General features: G+C 39.0%; 1 protein-coding gene and 1 long non-coding RNA gene across 2 annotated transcripts in view; one reads left to right on the top strand and one right to left on the bottom strand.

The window, feature by feature from the left end:
- The window catches only part of LOC310671479, a 14,893-nt gene extending 12,713 nt beyond the window's left edge, over positions 1-2,180 (top strand). Inside the window, exon 3 of the long non-coding RNA XR_014508030.1 lies at positions 2,092-2,180. This is a non-coding gene — a long non-coding RNA (uncharacterized lncRNA). The remainder of the gene's footprint in view (positions 1-2,091) is intronic.
- CHKA (choline kinase alpha) overlaps positions 1-23,195 on the bottom strand; it is a 27,962-nt gene extending 4,767 nt beyond the window's left edge. Inside the window, exons 1-8 of the mRNA XM_083427589.1 lie at positions 22,320-23,195; positions 14,350-14,461; positions 6,184-6,237; positions 3,885-3,998; positions 3,353-3,486; positions 2,754-2,858; positions 1,651-1,709; positions 1,117-1,204 (exon numbers count right to left, since the gene is read on the bottom strand). Coding sequence (XP_083283715.1) covers positions 1,117-1,204; positions 1,651-1,709; positions 2,754-2,858; positions 3,353-3,486; positions 3,885-3,998; positions 6,184-6,237; positions 14,350-14,461; positions 22,320-22,639 — 986 coding nt within the window. The 5' untranslated portion in view covers positions 22,640-23,195. The remainder of the gene's footprint in view (positions 1-1,116; positions 1,205-1,650; positions 1,710-2,753; positions 2,859-3,352; positions 3,487-3,884; positions 3,999-6,183; positions 6,238-14,349; positions 14,462-22,319) is intronic.

Below are 23,195 nucleotides of genomic sequence, written 5' to 3'. Positions count from 1 at the left end.
TGTCTCTGCTGTGCAGGAGGTAAAGACCAGACATTCACTAAGAATTCACTGTATAGGTAATCTACAGTACAATGGTATACTTTTTTTTTTTAGGGGCAGCATTCAAGTGGCATCATTATTACCACCAATTTGATTGTTCCCAATGTGTTTGGAGTGGACAGTGTTCTCAAAGCTACAAACATGAGTCTGACCAAACTGCGGGAGACAGTGGAAGACAGAAGTGCCTGGTGTGCTCTGGTCCATGGGGTCACGAAGAGTTGGACACGACTAAACGACTAAACAACAACAACAATGTGTTTGGGGAAGGGAGATCACAGTACAATGGCAGAAAAATTATCACTACCATCTCAAAGACACCTAATTCTGAGAAGCTTGCAGATGCCATTTAGCATCAAATATCACATTAGTCTAGGCCAGTATTGCTCAACTCTTACTCCAGGGACGTTCACCTGGCACCATCATTATATATCTTTAGGCCCCAGGCAAAAACTTTCCTCTATAAGGAGGTCTTTGGTCATTAACTATCTGTGACCTTTTAGAAGTGAGGAGGATGTTTTTAATGTATTACTTTTTCCTCTTAGTTTAGTGTATCTCTGTTGAGGCTTTAAGTGGCTTTGGGTTACCTTATGCAAGATAAAGCAACAAACAAATTTAACCAACAAACAACTGCTGTAACTGAAAATACAAACAAGTGAACTGGGGATGTTATAAATGTAAAGCATGTGCTTTACCATAAACATTATCAGTGGATATTATATCCATTTGTACCAACACCAGTAAGTTAGCCAGGTACCATCGAGACAGCACGTTAGAAGAAAACAAAACGCTGCAGCTACATTTTACTAACTGAAAGCGAGTACATACAGGCAATTTTTAATGCTACTGTCTAGCATAAACACAATCAAAATATATCTAGCAAAAACTTTAAAATCCTTCCAGTGTTTAGCAAAGTAGTTTGATTTTCAAGCATTAGATGCAAATACAAAGTTATTTTATTAAACTTAGGAAACACTGGAAATCTCAATAAATCAATAAAAGGCTAAGTACAGAAATATAGTTGAGGAAAACTAAGATGGAAATTTCATTTTTGAAAAAATACAAAGGTTCAACATTTACCTATAATTGTAGCTGCTGTACTCAAAGTCAATAAGCATCAATTTTTGCTTCTCAGAATCCTCTCTACCTTCAAGAAGCAAAATATTTCCTGGGAGAAGAGAGATATAAAGTAATAAGCACTGGGAAAGACTGAAATAACCTATCCCTACTTCTATTCAACTTAGGTTCCGTTTCTTGTGATGGGATATTGGCAACCTGCTGTAGAACAGCACTGTCCATACCGTATTATTTTATCACAGTATACAATATAAGCAGGGGCTAATGTACAAGGTTGATTTGCTTTAATACAGCCCAGATTATTCTTCACTGTAACCTGCAACAAATGAAGATACAACATAGTTTGCATCACTACTTAGCCTGTCTCACTTCAGCCTTAAGACCTTTCCCCAGTAAAAACCAGTTCTAGATTCTAAACAGAACATTCCTTCAATTATGATATGGTATTTATCTCAAACTAATGACTTTAATTTGTAACAGACCAACTTTCAAGCAAAGTTATTACATTTTTAAAATAATGCAACAGTGTTATGATACCTTCTTGGCAGTCATTATGGCAAAACACAACTGGAGATGAAGTAGCTTCAAGCAAGGACCTGGAAGAGAGAAAAAGAGCTAAACTGAATAGTAGTTCTAATGTCAACTGTTCTCTCACTTAAGCAGTAAAAGACAAGCAAGAAAAGTGTGTTGAAAGTGTACGGCAAATAAGAATATTTTCCAGCTCTCTGCTGCCTACCGCCACTGAAGAACCTCAGGAGCAGACATTACAACTCTTGTCAATCAAAACTCCTCAAGCTGTGTGTCCACTAAAGCTGCTTTTTCCTGTACCTACTCCTACTCCAAGGAAAAGGCAAAGCACTGCAAATAAGTGCATTTAGGCACTTGCTGGCTTTCCGTTCCCCCACTCTAGGAACAGCGATGGTCTGTCAGGAGGGCTTAAGAGATTCTAATGTTATCAAATTATTTTTCTCCCTTTAGAATGCTTATTGTGGATGGTGGGGCAGAGGAACCACGTAGTGCCTCCAGAATTATTATTTTTAACAAGTCTACATTCCGCCATGGAGACCTACTAGAGATTCCTTTACTGCCTGTGTGTGGACAGCGAAGCTGACATTATAATTCATGGTAAGAGTGTCTCTTGTTAAAATATTTCCAAGGAAGAAGCAGCTTTCATTTCTAAAGCATGTAATCATTTATTTCACTCACTGGAGAACTAGGTTAAAGACTTCTGCTATACCACAGTATGGAACCCAAATTACCTTGACTATTTCTATGGATCCAAGTTGCAATGGACAACACTCTGCAGAAGTGACTTAACTTGCTGTAACATTGTGCACAGACCCAATGAACGCTAGACCATTTGACTATATTGGAATTTCATTGTGTGGTGCACTAAAAAGGAAACTTCCAAGCTAAGCAATCAAAACACTGTTGTCTGAATCGGCTACAATGTAATTATATACTTAGATGTTTAGGAATATCCACTGACAATAATAAAATACAAGACAATAATAAAATGCAAGTCCACTGACAATAATAAAATGCAAGTTTCTTTAGTTAACATTATGTTTGACTGAAAATGTCTGCAGTCACTTGAGAGTTGTAAAGCAAATGAAAATTGTCAAGAGTTAGAACGCTACCGTAGATTTTTCATTTCTTGAGGCAGGTTGTAACTGAGGATCTTGTTCAGTTTTCTAACACGTGACTCTCTGGTAAACTTGATTCTCATCACTTGGTTTAAGTACCTGCACAAAGAATTTGTTGAACAGTTAGTATTTCTACAGTTCCTCCGCCTCTCCCCATAACCATCACAAAGTTATTGTGTATTAAAAATAAAACAGAAACTTTATAAAGGACTTTCTGGCAACCGCAAATTAGCCCAAGGAAAGATACCTTCCACACCATAAAAAAGGAGGCAACCTTCCAATAAACCCCTCCTTTGAGCTGAAATATGTGGCATTAAACTTCATTATACACCTTAGGCACCAGGCAAAAATGTTCCTTTTTAACCAGGTCTTTGGCTGATCAACATCTAATGCCCTTTTTAACATGTGTGGGGTTATATATATACATATACAGTGTTTTTATGTTGTGATTTTATGTTGTAGCCACCCTAAGATCTGTGGGTATACAGCGGTATACAAATTTAATAATGTAAGATAACAATTTTTATTTTATTATTAAGTAAATAATCTCTTAGTTATCTAACATTATAGACAATAAAATTACAATTGCTTACTTCTCCATGGTTCCAAAGAGCCACTTTGGTTCTTTATTAAATGGCATTTTCATACCATGAAACCTAGCCATTTTCTCAGCTATTTCTGCTGATATATCAGGCAAGCCCAGTTCATCCGTATCCAACTTCCTGCTCTGAAACATATAGCATGGAAATTAATTAGGAGGAATACAAGCATTGGAAATTTCAATATCAACTTTATTGTCGAAACAACCAACCAACCTATAATGATAAAAACAAATATAAGGAACCTAGGAAGTGAGTGGGGTGCACTTTGGTTTCCCACTGCTATAGTTTACCACAGGTTCCTCTACTACTGAGTAGGGTATAGCACACTCTGCTCCACCCTAATTAAGAGCTATAAGGAGTTAAATCCAAAAACTGAGACAGCAGCTTCCATTCTCCTTATGCCAAATCAAACCACAGAAAGCTACACACTAGCAGATATCCCACATTTATCTTTGCTGGCACCACAAGGAAGGACACAGTCCTATTCAGTTACAACTTCCACATACTAATAGTTGGCACTCACAGGAATGAATTCCTCCAGCCGGCCTTGTGGAAAGATTCCATAGAGCTTTGGTCCAAGAGCTCTCTCTGCAAGAATGGCAAACATAACACTCTCCAGAACCACAGCTTCTGCACCCTAAAGAAAACAAAGTAACTGAAACAGGTACTTATATAATATATATAATATGAAGGGAGATACAGTTGAGGAGATTAACAAAAAGAGATTTACAACTATCCGATATAGAATCGGATACAGAATATTGCAGTATTCAAACTACAGTATTGCAAAACATGCAATAAAAACTGTGTAAGACTTAGATTATGCTATCACAGTATTAGAATTTATTACTGGCTACCTGTTGACCAACTGGGTGGGTTGTAATACTAGCTTCCAGTCTAAGAATGAGAACAAGTGGCTTAAAAAATAATAAATGAGTACCATTTGAGTTTACAAACAAAAGTTCCCTATTATGAGAGTTAATACGCCTCTTTAAGTTCGTCTAAGCATTCACCAATCTAGTGTCTTCCAGATGTTTGGACTACTACTTTCACCAGCCATAAGACCATAGCACAAATCCAGCTGCAAAAGGAACAAACCAGGAGCACACTTTTAAGATACCCCATTATTCATTTGCAGCTGCATCTTTTACTGCCCTACACCTGATGTTGCATATGATGCCAGGTGGGCAAGAATGGGGAGGAAACAACCTTGCAAGCTAAATAAGGACCTTTGGCTGCTCACAACTGCTCAAGAGGAAGTCTCCCCCCCCCCCCAATTTTTAATAGGACCTGAATAGCACCAGCTGATTAAGAATCTTATTCTGTTCAGTCAGGCCATGTACACTGAATACTTTCCTGATTAACCAAAACTATCCAAATCTGTATCTGTATTAATTTCTTAAACTGTAATTTATCACTAACAGAAAACAGATGTTTTCATCCTTCACAATATATAGTCAATGAAGACTTGGAATTCTAAATATTTAACTGTTTGTGTTGCGTACTAAATTTTTGCACTGAATATAAAAATAAAATACAACAGTTTAAGTTATGAGGTTGGTTAAAAATTAACCTTGATTTTGCTATTACCTTTGCAGTTCTAAAACTAGTGATTACATTAGATTTGGCATACCATATTAATTCCAATCCAATGTATGGTAGCCAGTTTTATACAAAGTAGACCTACAGCACACATTCCACTACACTAAATACCAATATATACTGTTCTACTGACGGTCTTTTAAGCAGAATGCTGATGTGATTCATTGAGTGATTCTAGAAATGATGTTTGTAGTCTGCATAAGTTTGCTAGTTCAAAGAGGCATACTAGAAAGTACTGCCATATACTTTGGATCCAAGATCTAATTGTTTAGTTCAGATGTACTTCAGTAAAAATACACTAGTTTCAATTCGGTTTTGTCTTTATCTTATGAATGATTCATTGCACCTTTGGAAATAAAGGCTTTTATAATTACCAATGATTTACTCAAAGAACTCTTGAAAGCAATTTGAGAATAAGCTTTAGGCAATGAATGGTGTTAATTTTTAACTTCAAAGTTATTGGACTAATTCAAATGGAGACTTTCAAGGTTAATCCTTCAGTGTTTTAGTTAGGCATTTACAAAAATGTAGACTCAGGATTCAGAGATAGGATCCATGTTTAAGTAGTTATTTTAAGATGCATTCTTATTCCTCAAAGGTCTCCCCCCCATGAGTAATTTGCTTATGGGGGACATTCTGGTAGGCTGCAGTATGTTCTCTGCAGCAGGTCTGTGCTGGATCAGGCAGCAAGTTGCAACCTTTTTTCTTAAACGGATTTGCTTATGAAGAACTGCTGTACCTTGCAGTGTGAATTACGGTACTACATAATTATATACAAACACAGCTGCAGGGTTACACAATGTGACAGGACAGAAGAATAGCCTAGAAATAGACTAGGTCATCTCAGAAGTTTTGCATGCTTTACTGTTAACAACCCTTAAAGCGAATAAATTGTATGAACCCATAGGATGAAGTGTTACCCCTCAAATCTATTTACAAACTGTAATATCAGTCATGCGTGTCATGTATTTGCTACTGAAACCTATTTTATGCAGGGGAACCATGCAGACCCCCTAGACTAGAATTACAGAACGTAAGAACCCAAAGACAGGTGCGGAAAGCACTGTTTTTGAAACACTGGAGCAAACAAACAGGACCTAGACATGAGCAAATTGGTTTGTTTTTTTAAAAAACAGCTCTAAGAGTATAAAAAAGCAAATACATATTGCACTTTATAGCAGCAGCCTGATATGGTAACAAAAAAAAAAGATAAAACTTACTTGTAAATCATTTTCTTTCTGAGCCTGTCCAGATCCTCCTTTATTACAGGACCTCTATGAATGAGAAAAGTCAACATTTACAATGAGATGTTGAAAATCAACATAAGCAATAAGCTGCTGCCATCACAATTAGGAGGATTCGGAAAGTCTTACAGCTATTTACTTGATATTCATCTGACAGAGTATTAGGATGAGAAATGCAACTTCACACAAGACATCACTCTAGGTACTTAAAAAAAGGATGTGCCATTGAAACCTAATATATCAGCTTGCCTATAGAGACAAAACATACAAGACCACTAGCACGGGATGTGGTCTTCTGTATGACTACAGCAGCTGGGAGCCCAAAATTCCTAGTACCGTACACAGAAGCATCCAAATATGGAAGGACCAAGTGAAGCTTTACTCTAAACTCAGTTTTGCAACAAAGATGCAAGCTAGCAAGCCAGTAGAACAGTGGAAACAAGTTAAAGGAAATATAGCAATATTCACAAACTATTTAAACATAATACTTTATCTAGTTTTACACATAAAGGAGGCACTCACTTATCCCAGTTACAACTTGTTGACAGATCTCTTTTCTACTGTAAAGTAACAACAATATTTAAGGCATTTTAGATATAATCTTACGATATTTCTCAAAGACATATAAGCAAGCAAAGCAATTTTCAGTTCCAGACCTAGTGAACTGAAGCGTGCTTGTTCTGACCTATCGCAAAGCATTTTCTAAGGTCCCAAGTTGTGCTTTAGCTTCTGGACTCAATGGCACATGCTTTTACTATAATTGCAGAAATAAAATCTTTGTAGTTCATTAAGAACTTCAAAGCTATAAGGCCTATTCCACTTTGCAGTTACTTTAAGCAGTAGTTTACTATGGCTACTAATGATGCAAATCTGCAACGCTACTTTAGAGGCCCCTAAAGGAAGCCTTCAATTAAAATTATTAAAATTAAATGAGGACAATGGAACTGAGGATACTTTTTCTGCTCTAATATTCCTTAACCAAGAACCAAATGGACAAATAACCAATACCAATTGTTTAAAGGCTTATGAATTTCTCACGGCTGCCTTGCTCCAACTTGTAATAAATGGCTTTCCATAAATAATAATTCTTTCCATTAGAATGCTATAATTAAGAAGAATAAGTATATGCTACAGTAAAACTACATCCCTTTCAATGAACACACATATCTTGAATATTCACAAGGGCAAGTTTACAACTGCATATTAAAATAGCAATGTTATACAAATAATGTTTCAGTGCCCCCATTTTCTCCTTGGCTACTTCTTGAATAGCAGTCAAAGCTGCATATCACCCAGAAGTAGTTATTGCTTGATGCTCCCCTGTGATGGTATAATCTATCAGAAGCAAATTGGATTAGAGAGGTTTTCCCCAGGATCATAGAAAGTACCCACCTAATGTACTTGGATTACACACTGAAAAGACTGGTCAGTATTTTTTCATTAGTACTCTTCAAACACTTCGCTAAAAAACTCAGTTGTCCAAACTGGTTTGTTAGCTTGAAGTGAAAGAAAATGTTATGGATATGATATCCAAATAAAAGAATTCTATACTACACTTGACTGTATCAACCAAAAAAAGAGTGGGCCTGGAAAGCATTAAAGCTAAAAGTATATTCAGGTATTTGCTTCATGAACTTTGAAGCAAAAACCACCAGACTAATTTGCCCACATTCCAGATACCTGCTTAGATAGTGACCCAGTACATTCTTAAAACAGGACTCTTATTGTGTGGACAATGGCCAATTTCCAAGGAGATAACAGGAAACCTATTGTACAGCTTCTACCAAAAACTAAGCTAACGGGATTGTGTTGCAGGAAAAAGCTGTTGTAGCTGTTTGATATCCTGCAGAGGCTTGAGATGAGCAGGCATCTAATACATCATCTTTGTGTAATCATGCTGTCAGACTCCTTCCTGCTTGTTAGCTGCTAGAGTAAGCTAGTTGGTCTCTTAAACATGAAGAGATGCTACCACCTCTGCCTCTCAAGGCCGTAGTAGTCTGATGAAGTAAGAGACTAGAGAATAATGTAGTCATTTTCCAATTTAATACTATAAAATGCATAAACCGCTATTGTGCAGATCTTCCATATAAAATTGAAGTGATGGGGATACCATTTTCACTGTTGTGGCCCAAACTTTCTTTGGTAGTACAATTTGATTTTTAAAAAATGAAAATAGGGTGCAAGGCTAATTTAACAGCAAAATTTAACTAGTAATACTGATTATCATACATTACTGCACTTTAGGCTGAACATTATGTTTTGCTTTTCACAGTTTCTATTTATATATAACAGATGAGAGGTGAGAATGTAATTCCATGATAATATGAATCCAGTTGAGGAGACAGGACATCCAAAATATGAAGCTGGTCATATTTGTACTGGGTTGTCATGTAATAACAGTAAGTTCTGAACTTTAGCACTAGAAAAGCTACCAGTATAAACTGAAATGCAGCCTGGAAAACTAAGGTCTAGTCTTACTATGTCAATACCCAAATACAGACTTCAGTAATAAAATGACAGAGTGGCAATTCCTCTGCCATCAGAAATGCTAGCAAGAGTTTGGCATTATTTATCATCCTGGCCAGTTCTGCAGGCCATGCACCTAACCTTTACAAGATGAAATTACTTATCTCTGGTAGTTTTGTACCCAATTGTATTCCAGGCTTAAAATATAAGTACAAAAGTTGCAATGTTGAGACTACAGAGGGAGGTTTCTCAAGACTGAGAAACATCAAAACAGGTGGTGTCAACCATTTTTAATAAAATATGCTACAGCAGAAAGAATAAGAGATGTTATTACAACATTCCTACTAACACCAAGAACATCCCTAATCCTTTTTACTTCTGATCAAGTTACCATTCTTTAAAAGGAGCAAAAGGAAGGTGGGGTGTTTAATGCACTATTTTAGTAGTCAGTTCTCAACAGTTTGGACATTATAAAAATGTTAATAAGGCAAGCATTTTCATGATAACTTCACACTCTGAGTCATAAAGAAATGAAACCCGTAGAGAATGCTCCAACTTCAGAGATCTCATACTATACCGTGAATCGTGTCTGTCACCTGGAAACCAGAGTGCTCTAGGCACGATCGCATGGACAAGCCTGCAGCAGAGAACACATGCACATACAACTAAAATGGTACATCACCCCCAGAAGACCCTTAACGCCACCCAACAAAACAAGTGTCCCCTTAACAGGAGTGCAGCTATCAAATTATCTGCCACTAAGAGGCATTTGTGGTTATTCCTTGCTACAAGACATTAAGAGCAAGAATCACATCAGTAATGGAGTTTTACAATTGCAGAATTCTATATATTTGTTTAGTTACAAGCAGAAAAAGTAGGTATACAATACCACAGAATTGCAGTCAGTACTCACAACCTTCTTCTCAAAATGACTGTGAATGATACACTATAGGAAGATTAAGTAGTCTTAAATGCTTCCTTTATAATACAATATTGTGATTTTACAGTTAGTAATAGCAAAACCAAGTTTTATACCTGGCCATCAAAAATAGGGCATGGGCCCTTATCCCCAGCTCTTTCTTTAATTGGGATATATGGGTATTAAGTACTACTTTGAAACAATGAACAATACTGCAAAGTAGTTTGTGTCAGTGTACAGAAGCAAGAACTTGTATTTGAACTCCAAATTCAAATTGCTTTGTTGGACCAACATTAGTTTCTTTGTTACAAGGAAATCATTTCTAAAAATGAATCCTTTTAAAGCTAAGCACTGGTGCCAACAACTACTCTAGTTTTCATTCATGTGTGTGTGTGTGTGTGTGTGTGTGGATGTAACAGGATTGAACTGCTATTAAGACATCCTTTCAGATTTTTGGAGGGGAATCCTAGGTATAGCATGTGCATTTGCCTTTCAAACACACCAATGATTAATTAGAATAGCAATTCCACAAAAGCACAAATATTCAGCTTGTTTAAAAAGTAGCTCACCTATGTGATTGGAGACTATAGTAATCTCAACCAGGCTTTCAAGTTTTACACAGATCAACCCAACTAAGCTCACTTCCTGCCTTCATATCATGCATGCATAAAATGTGGCTTAAAATAACAGCTATAACTAAGGGAGGCCCCATGCCATTTTTGCATGGTAACTTTAGCCAACCTGAAACAATTTATACTGAACAGTATGTACTGACATTTGTGTCTTCCAGAATTTATGTGACAAGCAAACTGGAGTCACTGTTAGCCTGTAAATAATAGTGTTTGTTTTTAAAGAAGGCTTTAGTTGAAATTTACTGGACTGGTTTTCTATGGTAAATTTTGAATGAAGGGGGGGGCGCGCAAAACTTTGAACCTCAGATTACATGTGTATTTGATAATGATACTATTATTTTCTGCATGCAGGCATAAACAAAGAAGAATTAAGTTATAAACAAAATGTTATCTGTTTCAACTAGTGATGGGGAACATATGGCCCTCCAGATGTTGTTAGACTACAACTCTTATCACTCCGATGATTGCTAATGCTGGCTGGAATTGTTGGTAGCTATATTTCTGTCTTAAGCCATACAGATGGATATTGAGGGTAAGTAATAGTGCAAGAAAATCATACGTATGTGCATCAGTATTTAAAACCAGCATCCCCGGAACTTTTAAAAATATCAGCATCACTGAAATTATTTTTCTTCTTAATTACTCCTGTTTGGTACAAGGAAGTTCCTTAAGATCTCAGATGAAGATCTAAAACTATAGCACAATCAGTTTGCTTATGCATTGAATACTGATCTGGAAAAGACAAATGCTTACACTGAAACCCTCAATATAATCTGAAAGTTTTACCTTGGGACTGCCTCTGCTTACTTAACCCTTAGTGAACTGCACCAACAAGAGCAGTCATTTCACTGCCACTATGGAAATAAAGGAAGTTAGAAATCTCAAAAGATCTTAAATACCAAGACAAAAAAGGTTAGGATATTAACACTCAAATAATTGGCCAAACTAGATCTTGGAGAAAAATTCTGAGCTCCAGTGCTATTTTCTTCATATAAGGACACAGAAGGTTTTGTTTAAAAAGTGGGTATTGAGGGAAAGCAGTATGTGCCCATGTTCTGGTTTAGGATTCTCCAAACTTGGATATTCATAGGAAAATTTCTTCAGAGTACGATGATTACAACAGATATGATGGAAATTACTACTGAGATCCTGAAAACGCTGCCTTATTTTTTTCAGATGAAAACATTAGCAAATCACTGATGCCCTAATTTCTACAAACTACTTTGTACAGGCAGCCTGTACAAATAAAGGTTACTTATAATATGCAATCAGCTCATACACTGAAGATTTTATAAAGCCAGGGGTGTGGCTTAAATAATTTGTTAAAATAAAACATTCAGTGTAACTATCGCTGAACTGTTAGTTTCATTGATAGTTCTAGTGCCAATGGTTCAAGCCACTGTTTCCTTGTAATACATTGCTAAGATGGACCAGAGAAAGACATTGCAGCAGTAACTTGCTTACATATTTCCAATCCAAGTATTTTGTATACTGCAATACACAATCCGAGCTTCATAGTTACAAGCACCAACTGATGCCCCAGTAATCTCATTGTTCTCAGTTATATGAAGGCATGCAGAACACTTCATTTCAATATATGGAAATTGCCTGTATATCAGTTTTATAACATGGAGTACAAGCAAGTGGAGATACTTTGGGGGCTAAGCATATGTTTACAATGAGGAAGCTCCATAGGAGTGGGAACTCTACCCCACTGCTATAATCATTTGTATATGTGAATGCATTTTCTTTATCCCTTTATCCATAACACATCAGCTGTTTAGTGTTACAGCAGAACTCATTTAGCCACCCTTGGAGAGTGCAAGTGCAAGGAGAAAATCTTCCTTTTACTAGTCATAGATTACCTGTATTTTGCCAATGAGTTCAACACTCTCTATCAAGATTACTACATCATTAACTGCTTTAATGCACAGTTGTTGATTGTCATTCTGTTGATAAATCTAGATTCAAAATAGCTGGTCAGAAAGCAATTCAAGATACGTTAAATCTAAATTGCTTGGTCATTTTCTAAATGATAATGTGTTGTGTATAAAACACAGAAGTGACAACAATCTTGTACGTGGGTTCATTTCACAAATGGAAATTCAAGAGTATGTCAATGTCTACATGGACAAATTGTTTTAATACAGACCTACCAACATCTATATCTAGGACCTAAGGCCATTTCCTGCTCACTGGAACTTACTCAGAGGCACATTACAACTCTTGTCAGACATGCCACAGTGAATCCTATGTCTAAAAGAAATAAACAGACTTGCATTTTTGTGTGTAAATTCTGTGGCTAAACACAACCATTACATAAAAATATGTGGCATAATTCAGTCCACTGCTGGTGCAGTACCTGTGTGTGAAGGATTCCCATAGGATCAACAGAGAAGTCCAAGAGGTGCTCCTAGATCCACTTATGTCACATGGCTCAGATAGCTTCTGCGACACAAAGTGTTTTTCATCTACTTAAGACTGTTATGGCAGCTGCAGTCTCATTCTAGACAGGAATAGCATGACCATACCCTGGTAACCTCTAGGATTAGCCTGGAAAACTAATATGGCTTGGAAAACTCCAACCCACCAACATCCTGTGACGTCAGGTGTACAGCAGCCACAGCTGCGAAACAACAATCAGGAGTGTTATAGTGCACTCCTAACTGCTCCTCTTCAAGCAAGGCCTTCATTCAGCACCTTTTAAATTTGGCGCAAAATAAAAGCTCTGTGGGATTGATTCCACTTGGGAGCTCCTAACTGCACTCAACTCCTGCCCCAAGCTGGACTTGTTTTTGGTGCCTAACAGAAGACCTATTTTCATTAGGGAAAGCTGAGCAAGCCTCCCATTTTTGCAACTGAAGCATTAATGTTCCTTTGCAGTCCAGCCAGGGCTAGAAAGGAATAATCAGAGGCACACTTTGATTAGACTCCCAATTATTCCCACTGACAAGCGGGATAGATCTAATTTGCCATCCCTGAGCTATTGTAATGAACTGTATGTGTGCCTGCCTTTGAAGATTGCTTGGAATCTGCAACTGGCTCAAAATATTCCTATTAACTGGGCTCTATCCTCACAGTTAATTAAAGAATACTGGTTTCTAGTCCATTTCCAAGTACAATTCAAAGTGCTGATGCTTACCTTTAAAGGCTTACATAGCTTAAGACTTGGGTACCAGAAGTAAGGGCCACCTCCATGTCAGCGTGTCCATTATTGGAGGTCATCTCTGGAAGTACTCCTCCAGGCATCCTTATCATCAGAAACAAGTGGATGGCAACTAAAGAAACTGCCTACTTGATGTTGCATGTAAAATTCCCTTTCCAGGAAGGCTTGTCTGATGCACACATTGCTATTTTTTTCAGCACCAAGCACAGACATGTATTTTCCCATGTTTTAAGTTCAATTGCTTTTAGTTGCAGCTATACATATCACAATTCTGGGTTTTGTATTTTTATCCTGTCATTTATATATATTGTGAATCATGCTGGAAATGTGGCTGAAGCATAACGTAAAACCCTGACATAAATAAACAGGAGCACTATTGGATCTACAGGAATCCTTTGTCCATAGTTACGGCACCAGTGAATTGATTATGGCCTCAATTTCCAATTTCCATCTGCATGCATCCAGAGCAATTCACTTGGAAGCAACAAAATGGGAAAAGGGAAAATGAAGTGCTTCTACCAAATGCTGTTAGATTACTGACAGTAAAAGCTTGGTACATGTTTCCTGGAAGGAATTTTGGGGAAAGACTTGAAGCTTCTATATGCTTGTAGTTAATGATTCAACACAATTCTAGACAGTTATCAGATTTACCATGAATGTTGTTTCTCAGTTTAAGTCTGCAAAGCACAAAGAGGGTAATAAATGACAATTTTTCTGAATAGTAAAACTCCAGGAAACGTCCGCATGCATACTGACAAGACAGTGCATCACACTAACTAAAAAAAAAACTATACATCTGAGATCTGCGTAGAAAGCAATTTCTAGGCAATAAGAAATGAACAAATCTAAACTGAAGAGTTCTCAAATCAGACTATGCATGTGCAATAAAATCTATTTTCAAGCCTATTCTAATGCAAGATGTTTAAACATCAGCCCACTCCCCCACACCAAATACTCACCATTTGTAGAATGGCACCATATAAGCGAAGAAGAACTGTGCGTGGTTCATCTGCAACAGTTTCCATGGTATCAGGTAATGAGCACTGGAACAGCATGTTGCTGAGGCCTCCCCTAAGAAGGAAAGTATTATGAGTTACACATATGAACACTTGCACTTCTCACATGACTGAAGTTCAGATTCCAATACCCTGAATTAGACAACTGGACGTGAAAGAGCTATTCTACACAGCCTAACTTTCTATTTTTTCAGCACTGACTATATTATGTCTACATTTATATTCCACATTTCCTCCATGCTTCTCCCACTCCCCATTTTATCTACACAACAACCCTCTGAGGTAGAGTTACTTCATGGCAGAGTACGGATGTAAACCCTGGTCTTCCAGGTTCTACTCCTAACACTAACTTTATTAATACATAGCTTGAATTTCATTCCCAAATCTGTATTTAAATATAAGTTAGAAGAATTAGGAAGAAATTTATGTTTACTAGTATTTATGTCTCCAAAGCCACTGTTTAATATGTGACTAGAGGCAAAATGTTTGTTAGATTATTTATAACAATGACTTCTCTACAATGATAAAATGCTATCGTATATAAGAGTGCTGAGCTTATAAAGTGTATTTTCAAAAATCCTGCACTTCTAAGACATTCACTCAAGGCACTATACATCGAGTTATCTGATTTTATCACAACAACACCATGAGGTATACAATACTGAGGTATAGTGAATGGGCTGACCACAATTAGTCCTTCTCGGTAAAGTTAAGCAGTCCACATTTTTCCCTATAATGACGATTGATATTCACATCAGCCTTGAGGGAACATCTATTTTATCTGCTTCCTTAAAACAGTTATTGGGTTGGGCATGGCTCCTACCTTACTGACTGGTTTTGGAAAGATGTGAAGGGGTGCAATGCATTGCCTCTCTCCTCACCCACCCACTCCACCCCATTCCGAAATGACTTTTTGGACTGGTGAAGTCATCTGGGTGTTGGCCCCTGTTCAGTCCAGGATGTATTCTACTCTGAGAACAGGTGGAGGTGAAGAAAAGCTGGGATGACTTGGAACAAAGTGGCATAGCACATTCTTCCTCACAGTGCAAATGTGGTGCACAGCAGCATTTGAGGTCCTAGCAACAAGGTGCTGAAGGAGAAGTTGCAAGCAGCTTGACTGTAGTGCAGAGAATGCAAGAGAAACTACCTCCCACCTCATTAAAAGCCTCTAGTGTGCTCTTAAAATTTCACATATCATCATCTAGGAGAGCAATAAAACATATCCTTATTAAGAACTAATTCTATGTTTTAAGTTCAAAAAGCTAGCCTAATCCACCAGTTATTGTAAAACCAAAGACATTTACAGCAGGAGTATGAAAAGTGAAAACTGCTGTGCTATGGTGGAACTTCATGGACATTTCTGAAAGCTCAGAAGATAGAATATAGTTATAGACGACTGGGGTGCGTATAGGACCAATGAGTGCTGTAATGGAGTTAATTTGGTACTTTAAGATATTCTGCCATTGGTTCAGCTTAACCCCTTAGTCTTTATTCCTAACTGACAATCTACATAAGGGCAATACCAAGGGCAAAGTCACAAAATGGCTGCTACCAGAGGTGTGGCCTAATACAAAATGACTACCATCTCCAAAAGAGCAGAAAAAGGAGACACACAGGAACAAAACTTGTTCCAATTAGGAAAAATCCATTCAAATTTTTTTGGTAAACAAAAAATGTTTGAAAAACTTCCTTTTTCACACAATTTTAAGTCTTGGTTGTTGTGCTGCGTGTTGCTATACATTACAGCTAGAAAATAAAATATAACTGAACCCAGGAATAATTTTCAATTGCTAGTCAGCCATACAGAGGCATAGTTAGAAATACAAACGCGTATTATCTTTATTGAATTAAAAAAGGAAAAAAGGAAAAAAAACACAGAAAATGTATTAAATAAATCACCAGAGTTGTAGTTGAGCAATACTGGCCCAAACTAGTGTAACGTTTGAGGCTGAATATCACCTACAAGCTTCTCAAAAATTTTATATTTTGTACGATGAGAAGATAATGCTCTCCACTCCCCAAGCAATTTGAGAACAATCCCAGGCAGAGGAAAAGGTGATGAAGATAATGTTTCTTACATGGGTCCACTCCCCCCCCCCAACAGCAACAGCAACTTGGGAACAACCAGGGGAAATGTTATAATTATTGTGGGTTGTAATAAACTTTTACTCAGAGTAGACCAATTGAAATTAATGGCCATGACTAATTTAGGTCATTACCTCAACTCACATCTTTTTTTAAAGTCTCTGAAGGAGCTGCCTGCTCCATGTAGCTGATAGGCAGCAAAACAAAATAAGCAGAGCAGCAAATGAGTGGACTCAAGGACTAGAAAATAAGACAGAAGCAGGAAAGGTGCACCCAAGTGTAGGGGGAAACAGTAATTATTTAGGACCCCAGGGACTCCTACTGCCTTGTGTCCAGACAACTCACTGATTAGCTAAAAAATGACAGGGAGTAGGCGGACTCATTTCACAGAAATTGCTTAGAATGATCGCTGCACACTTTGCTTCATTACTTTCTTTCTAGGAGGGCTAGAGACTTACTTTTTTAAAAGAAAGCTTCGAATCTGAGGCCCTTGCCATGGACACTATTGTGCGTTCATTTCATGTACATATAAGCCCACCTTTCTCCCAAATTGGGTGGCACCATATAAATAAAATATTATTCTTAAGTGATGCCTCTTGAAGCTTATGCTTTACTACGTTAATTTCAACTGTCAAAGTGCAATTGTCATGACAAACTACAAAGGGTGAAGCAATTCAAGTCACAACTCCTTTGATACGCAGTTATAAAGGAATGTTCCACTAGGGTATCTGCTCTGTGTAAGAGGAAGGGTTGCAGCTCAGTGCCTACTTTACAAGATGAGATCTCAAGATTCAATCCCTGGCATTTCCAGGAAGGGAAAAGAACCTGCTTTAAACCCCCTAGACTAGAGCATCACTGCCAGACAGTGCTGACAATATGGAATTAGATGGGCCAATGGTCCAACTTGATATAAAAGCAGCTTCCTGTGATGCCCCCTGCTTAGCATTCATTCTTTCTAAATTTAAGAGAGATTACTAAACAGAAGAATGCAGATAGTTTTGCACATAGCTTTGACACCACCCGCTTCTTATTTAAGAGGCAGGCAGGACCATCCCTCATCTGAGGGGCACATTAGTGATGTGCTCCTCTACACAATGTATAGCTAACAAGGCTCCTCTCACACACAACTTCAGCAATGCTGCCTGTGTGTTGAACAGGGCAGCCGTGTGGGAACTGTGGCAGGCAGAACTTTCTCTTTCCTGAAGAAGAAAGAGAAAGAACTCTAGCTTGCAATCCCCAACAGACCAGCTGATAATGATGTAGCCTTGCTTCTAAGCAAGTCTAAAAGGGGGGAATTTCCTGGCTGAAGTTCTCAAGTACTAGAAGAAACTTAAACCAATTCATATTGATGCAATTTGCTACTCATTTATTTCATAAATGGACTGGGCTGCCAACACATCTATTTGTTGGGGGAGGGGGAACCTTCAGCAAGAATGTGCCTATGCAAAGCATCTGCTGCCTTATTCGTTTTAATAAAGCACAAGTTGAACACCAAGGAACCTTACAGTTGCTTGGGCTGCTGAAGCAGTAGCAGCTCTGAATCTGAAAGCAAGCCCTGTTATGCACTTCCATCCAGGAGGAAAAGCACACCATCATAACTGGTTTATGAAGCTAAATGAAGAAATATGTGTGAAGCTAAATGAACAAACATTTGAGATAGGCAGCATTTGCTAGTTTGGATTATTTTTCCTAGAGGCAGAATAGTCCAATTTAATAATTAAACCACAAAAAGCTACTCTCAATCTGTGTCCAGAGCATCAAATTGCACAAAGATACTACAACAGAAAGGAGTACAGTACCAGAAACTACTCTCTGCCAAGTTAGCCCATCTTTCTACTACCTATCTTTGGAGTTATTCCCCACTCCTAATCTTTTACAAGAAACCCAATACTGAAGTGCAGCTGGGGCACTTTTTTTTTCAATTGCAAAGAAAAGCTCTTGATTTGCTATCACTAAGAACCTTAAGACTACACAGAGAATACTCAAGTTATATACCAGAAAAAGATGACAAAGCAGCAGAAAGTAAAAACTTTCAACCAGCACTTTAAGGATGAACTGCATGCTATATTGAAAAACCTGACATCTCTTTCTGTAAGAGAAAAGCAGCTTGAGCAGGGGAAGGTTCGGACCAGAAAACAGGTGTGTGCACCCACTCTTTCCACAGTTTTCTGTGTTTACCCTAACAAACCTATAGTACCAGAAAAACAGGTAGGCAAAATTAAGCACCTCCCTCCACAACACACTTCTTTATTCTTCAGGTACAAGCGAACTTTTACAGTAGCAGAAAAGCAATGCTTTAGCACCTCTTAAAACAAAACCTCATAGAAAAAACCTAAATTTGTGTTTAGTCATGCCCACATTTTAAACATTTGGAGGATGTGAAGGGTCTTCAGTGCAGCACTTGCACCTGTGTATGCACCCACAGAAGCCTTCCCTGGCACACACAAGGTCCTCCCCCCGCAACTGCTAAAATTAGGGTTGAAAGAAGGATCTATTGTTAGACAGATCTAACAACTGCTTCTCTGGTTTTCAAATGTGCCTAAAGGCCCCATAAAGTTTACAACCCCCAAGACTTGGGTACTCCAGAACAGCCTTCAACAACCTGTTGCTCTCCCGATGTTTTCAACTACAACTCCCATCAGACCAAGCTAAAATTGGCAAAGGCTGCTCCAGAAGTGAAGGGTTCCCCCCCCACACACACACTCTGGTATGAGGCTCCACACAAAGGTAAGTAGCAAGGAACTATTCCCAGGTGTTTTGGGGGGTTGGTGGGTTTTTGTTTTTTGCAAGAGTAAAGTCTTTATTGCAGGGCATGTGAGATGAAAGAGATACTGAAGGGGGAAAACCGTGTGGGTCTATTCTCAGTTGAAGCTTAAGCAGACTTGCTCAGAAACAAAAGCACTGCTGATGTTGAGGATCATGACTCAACAGATAGGCAGCAGTCCCAGATTCTTTTAAATACAGCTATATCAGTATCTAAAAGAATTGTATTCTATGTATTTATACAGTATATAACCCATAGAAAAGTAAAGATATCCTAGAAGCTGGTTTCTGGTTTTGATACCACAAGGGGAGCAGTATGCACCCACCTTTTACATCAATGTTTTGATAGAACAAAACCACTTCTCAAAGTTAACTAAAAATGGGTTATTTGGATAGTTTTAGTATATTTGAAGCAAATTTAATCACAATTCCTGATTGTTCCTAAAACATATTCAGGCTGAAATCCTATACACATTTCCCTAGGAGGAAATCACATTAAATTCAATTGGACTTACTTCTGAGTAGGCATGTATTGGATTGTACACTAAAGTAATGTGTATACAAAATAGGGATTCAGATGAGTTTTATAAATGACAGCTCCAAGAATAGATACAATGCTGCAAAGATTATTAACGTTCAACAGCAGGAACTGCATGCTAAAAGTTGCAAACAGTTGTGTGTTTAAGAAAGTGTCTATTTTAAATAAACTGTAGAGATATTAAAGCTACATTCCTAAGCATACTTAAAAGGAAATTTAAGTTCCACTAAGTTCAGTAGTATTCCATATTTCTAAGTCAACATACAGTATTTAGAATTGGGCTGTAATAATGTTCAACACTATTATATTGTGACCTCTTGGGTTACATTATGACCTCTTTTACACACCAGTGTGATTCTGCCAAATGCCCTTAAAATATACAAGTAGTCCAGCTACTTGTGAACATTCTGGAACTATGGCTTTTAGAGTTCAGTTTAACTATTAAAATTCTAAACATGTTAAATGGGGAAATGCTATATGTATATGTATTCCCATGGATTTGTTCTAGTTTTTCAAAATTAATGTTACTTGTCCATGGATCTAGGATAAAGGACTGGACAAATATTTTAAACAAAGCATTTTAAATAAAAAAAATTACAAGGCAATAAATCCCTCTCTGACATATCTGGTATGAGTATTAACTGTTGGGCATTCTAGGAAAATTAAAGTGATTAGAAAAGGTTTTTGTTTTACTTATTTTCTTCAGAGGCAATTATACAAAATCTAAAAAAACTTTCCATTCCTGATTACTTACCCATACTATACCCAAGCCAGTTATCTACTCATTGCTGGCATTGAGAGTCAGAGCAAGGCACCTGATACTACAGTAACTTGTTGCCAAAAAATGACTCATACTGCTGAGCAGTCTCATTCAAAAAAAATCACAGGGTAGAATACACATTTCATTGTTCAGAAAACATCTTGCAAGTTAAGTTTGACTCACATTTTTAAAATATTGCCTTAAACTTTTCATCACCTCTGAAGCTTTTTTGAATGGTACATTCCCATTTAATGGCTACTAGACAATCAGTGAAGTCAACTTAGTAGTGTATTTAAAGAGTTTTTTAAAAATGGATTTTCCTTTCAGATTATGGGCTAATGTAAGCAAACAAAAACCTCCAGGAATATCATCAGCTCAAATCGTAGAACACAAGCAATTCCTGTATAGAAATCAATTCAAAATAGTAAACTGAATAAAATCAAACTTGTGAAGTGCAACATATTTTTGGCACAAACATACATATCTATTTAGCCACACATGTAGTGGAATTCATTTAATTTCCTAGATCAGGGTTTCACAAACTTGAGCTTCCAGATGTTTTTGGACTACAATTCCCATCATCCCTGACCACTGCTCCTGCTAGCTAGGTGTGATGGGAGTTGTAGTTCAACAGCAGCTGGAGACCAAAGATTGGGAAACTCTGTCCTAGATGAAAGTAACTTCTGAGTTCAACAAAACAGCTCAAGGCTTAACAGAGACAACATCTTTATCACTGTGGGATGGCTTGCTTGTGGTCAAAAATCTGTCTCATACTATACTATAGAGATATAAAAGATGTGCTCCCAAAAGTTAATGGACGTCCACACATTACTTTCTATTCTTATCCCATTTGTGTCAAAGGTTCTGAAGAGTGGATAATGGCACAATTCACTAACTATGGTTAAAGAAGATGAACTGTGGGGTTCAGTTCATAAATTATCCAGTAAACTGGGGGGAGAGGAACAAACTATGGTATGTCTTAAAATGGGCTTGTTAACCATAAGCTTTGCCAACTATATATGGTTGTGATGTCTGAATTCATAGTTGGGGCCACTTCTCTATCTCCATAGGAGTGCAAAAGAGAAACAAAAGCAGTCAAGCAACTCTAGACTACAATATTCCTATACATTTTTAAGCTTGAAGCATTGTTAGGATTCTAAACCATGGTTAGTGCGAACAATGGCCTAGGAAGGTATTAGGAATGAGTCAATCATTTAGCTAATTTATCTATTGAGATACCTTCAAATGTTCTCACACATAAGGCAACACTATGTTTGCAATATACAGAAACATCTCTATATACATACAGGTCCTTGGCAGCAGTGAAGCTGCCATCTCCCCAAAACATAGGTCTTCTTCAGCCCTTCCATTACTCTTGGGAGGTCAGTGGTGTGCCCTTGGTAGAAAACGGCAGTACCACCATATGGACAATGGTTTCCCTGTAACATTTCAGTGCTTATAGATCCGATATGAAGCCTTAAGGACTCCCCTCCATAATGTCGTTATCAGTAAGACTGTGGGAGACAAAAGGTGCCAGGTCCGACAAGAGCCAACAGCCCCACCCCTTCCCCTCATTTAAGGTTTGAAGGGGCCGCACCGTCATGGAACAACCCTCTCTTGGAAACCTGATGCCAGATGTGGTTGCTTCGTGGCGACGAGAAAGCACTCTGCACACGCTCAGAGACACACAGCTCTTAATCGCATTCACCCTTGAAGGCTGATCCCTTGATGTTCCCACTCCCCACCCCACCCCCGTATGTGGCTGACCTGATGGGCGTGATGCGCAGCTGATCTTCCCGCAACCCCCGCCACGCCCCCCGCAGGAACTCCCTGCACCAAAAATACGCCTTGCGGCGGGTGCGGGGGTCGGGCTGCTCCTCCGCCGGCGGGGAGGGAGGGGTCGGCGGCGTCGGCGGCAAGGCGAGGGGCTGCTGCTTGGCTTCGGCCTCGGCGTGAGAGGAAGGCGGCAGCGGCGGCGACGAGGGAGACTGGGTGAGGGCGGGCAAGACCGGGCCCTGGGCGCACCCCAGCAGGAGCCCCAGCGGGGAAGGGTCGGCCTCGCCGCCGTTACAGAACTTGGTCTTCATGGCCGACGAGCGAGAGGAGAGCGAGCTCGGGAGGCAGAAGGAACAACGGCAGCACCACACGCACACACAGGAAAAGCCTCGCTGCGCACCTCCTGCCTTCGAGCCCCGCAGACGGTATGCGGCGCGCGGCGCTCGCGAGGGTTCTTATAGCCGCTCGCACGCGGACCTCGTGCGCGCGTTCACCTCGCGCTCATCAGCCTTGCCCCCTCCCACCCGCTCGCATCCGCACCACCAACCCCCCCCCCGTCCCTCTCTCTTCGTCTCTATTGATTGGCTACGTGCCCGAGTCAACCGCAAGGTTGCGGCCGCGCCTCTCCCTGATTGGTCCAGAGGGAAGACGCGGCGCGGGAAGTCCATTGGCTGCCTTCCCCGTTGCTCTGGTTATCCGGCGCTGCCTAGGCTCTCGCGCGTATCCCTGCGATACGCATAGACTGAAATGCAGAGGAGAGAACCTTGGGGTTGTGGGGGAGGGGAAGGAGGGAGCAAGGTGGCGGCAAGCGGCGGCTGCCCTCCCCGCCTCCTCCCTCCTGCCCTCCTCGGCGCGCACAAAAGGAGT

This window comes from Podarcis tiliguerta (assembly GCF_965153285.1).
Source record: "Podarcis tiliguerta genome assembly, chromosome: 1".
Lineage (NCBI taxonomy): Eukaryota > Metazoa > Chordata > Lepidosauria > Squamata > Lacertidae > Podarcis > Podarcis tiliguerta.
This window is presented reverse-complemented; position numbering and strand designations above follow the sequence as displayed.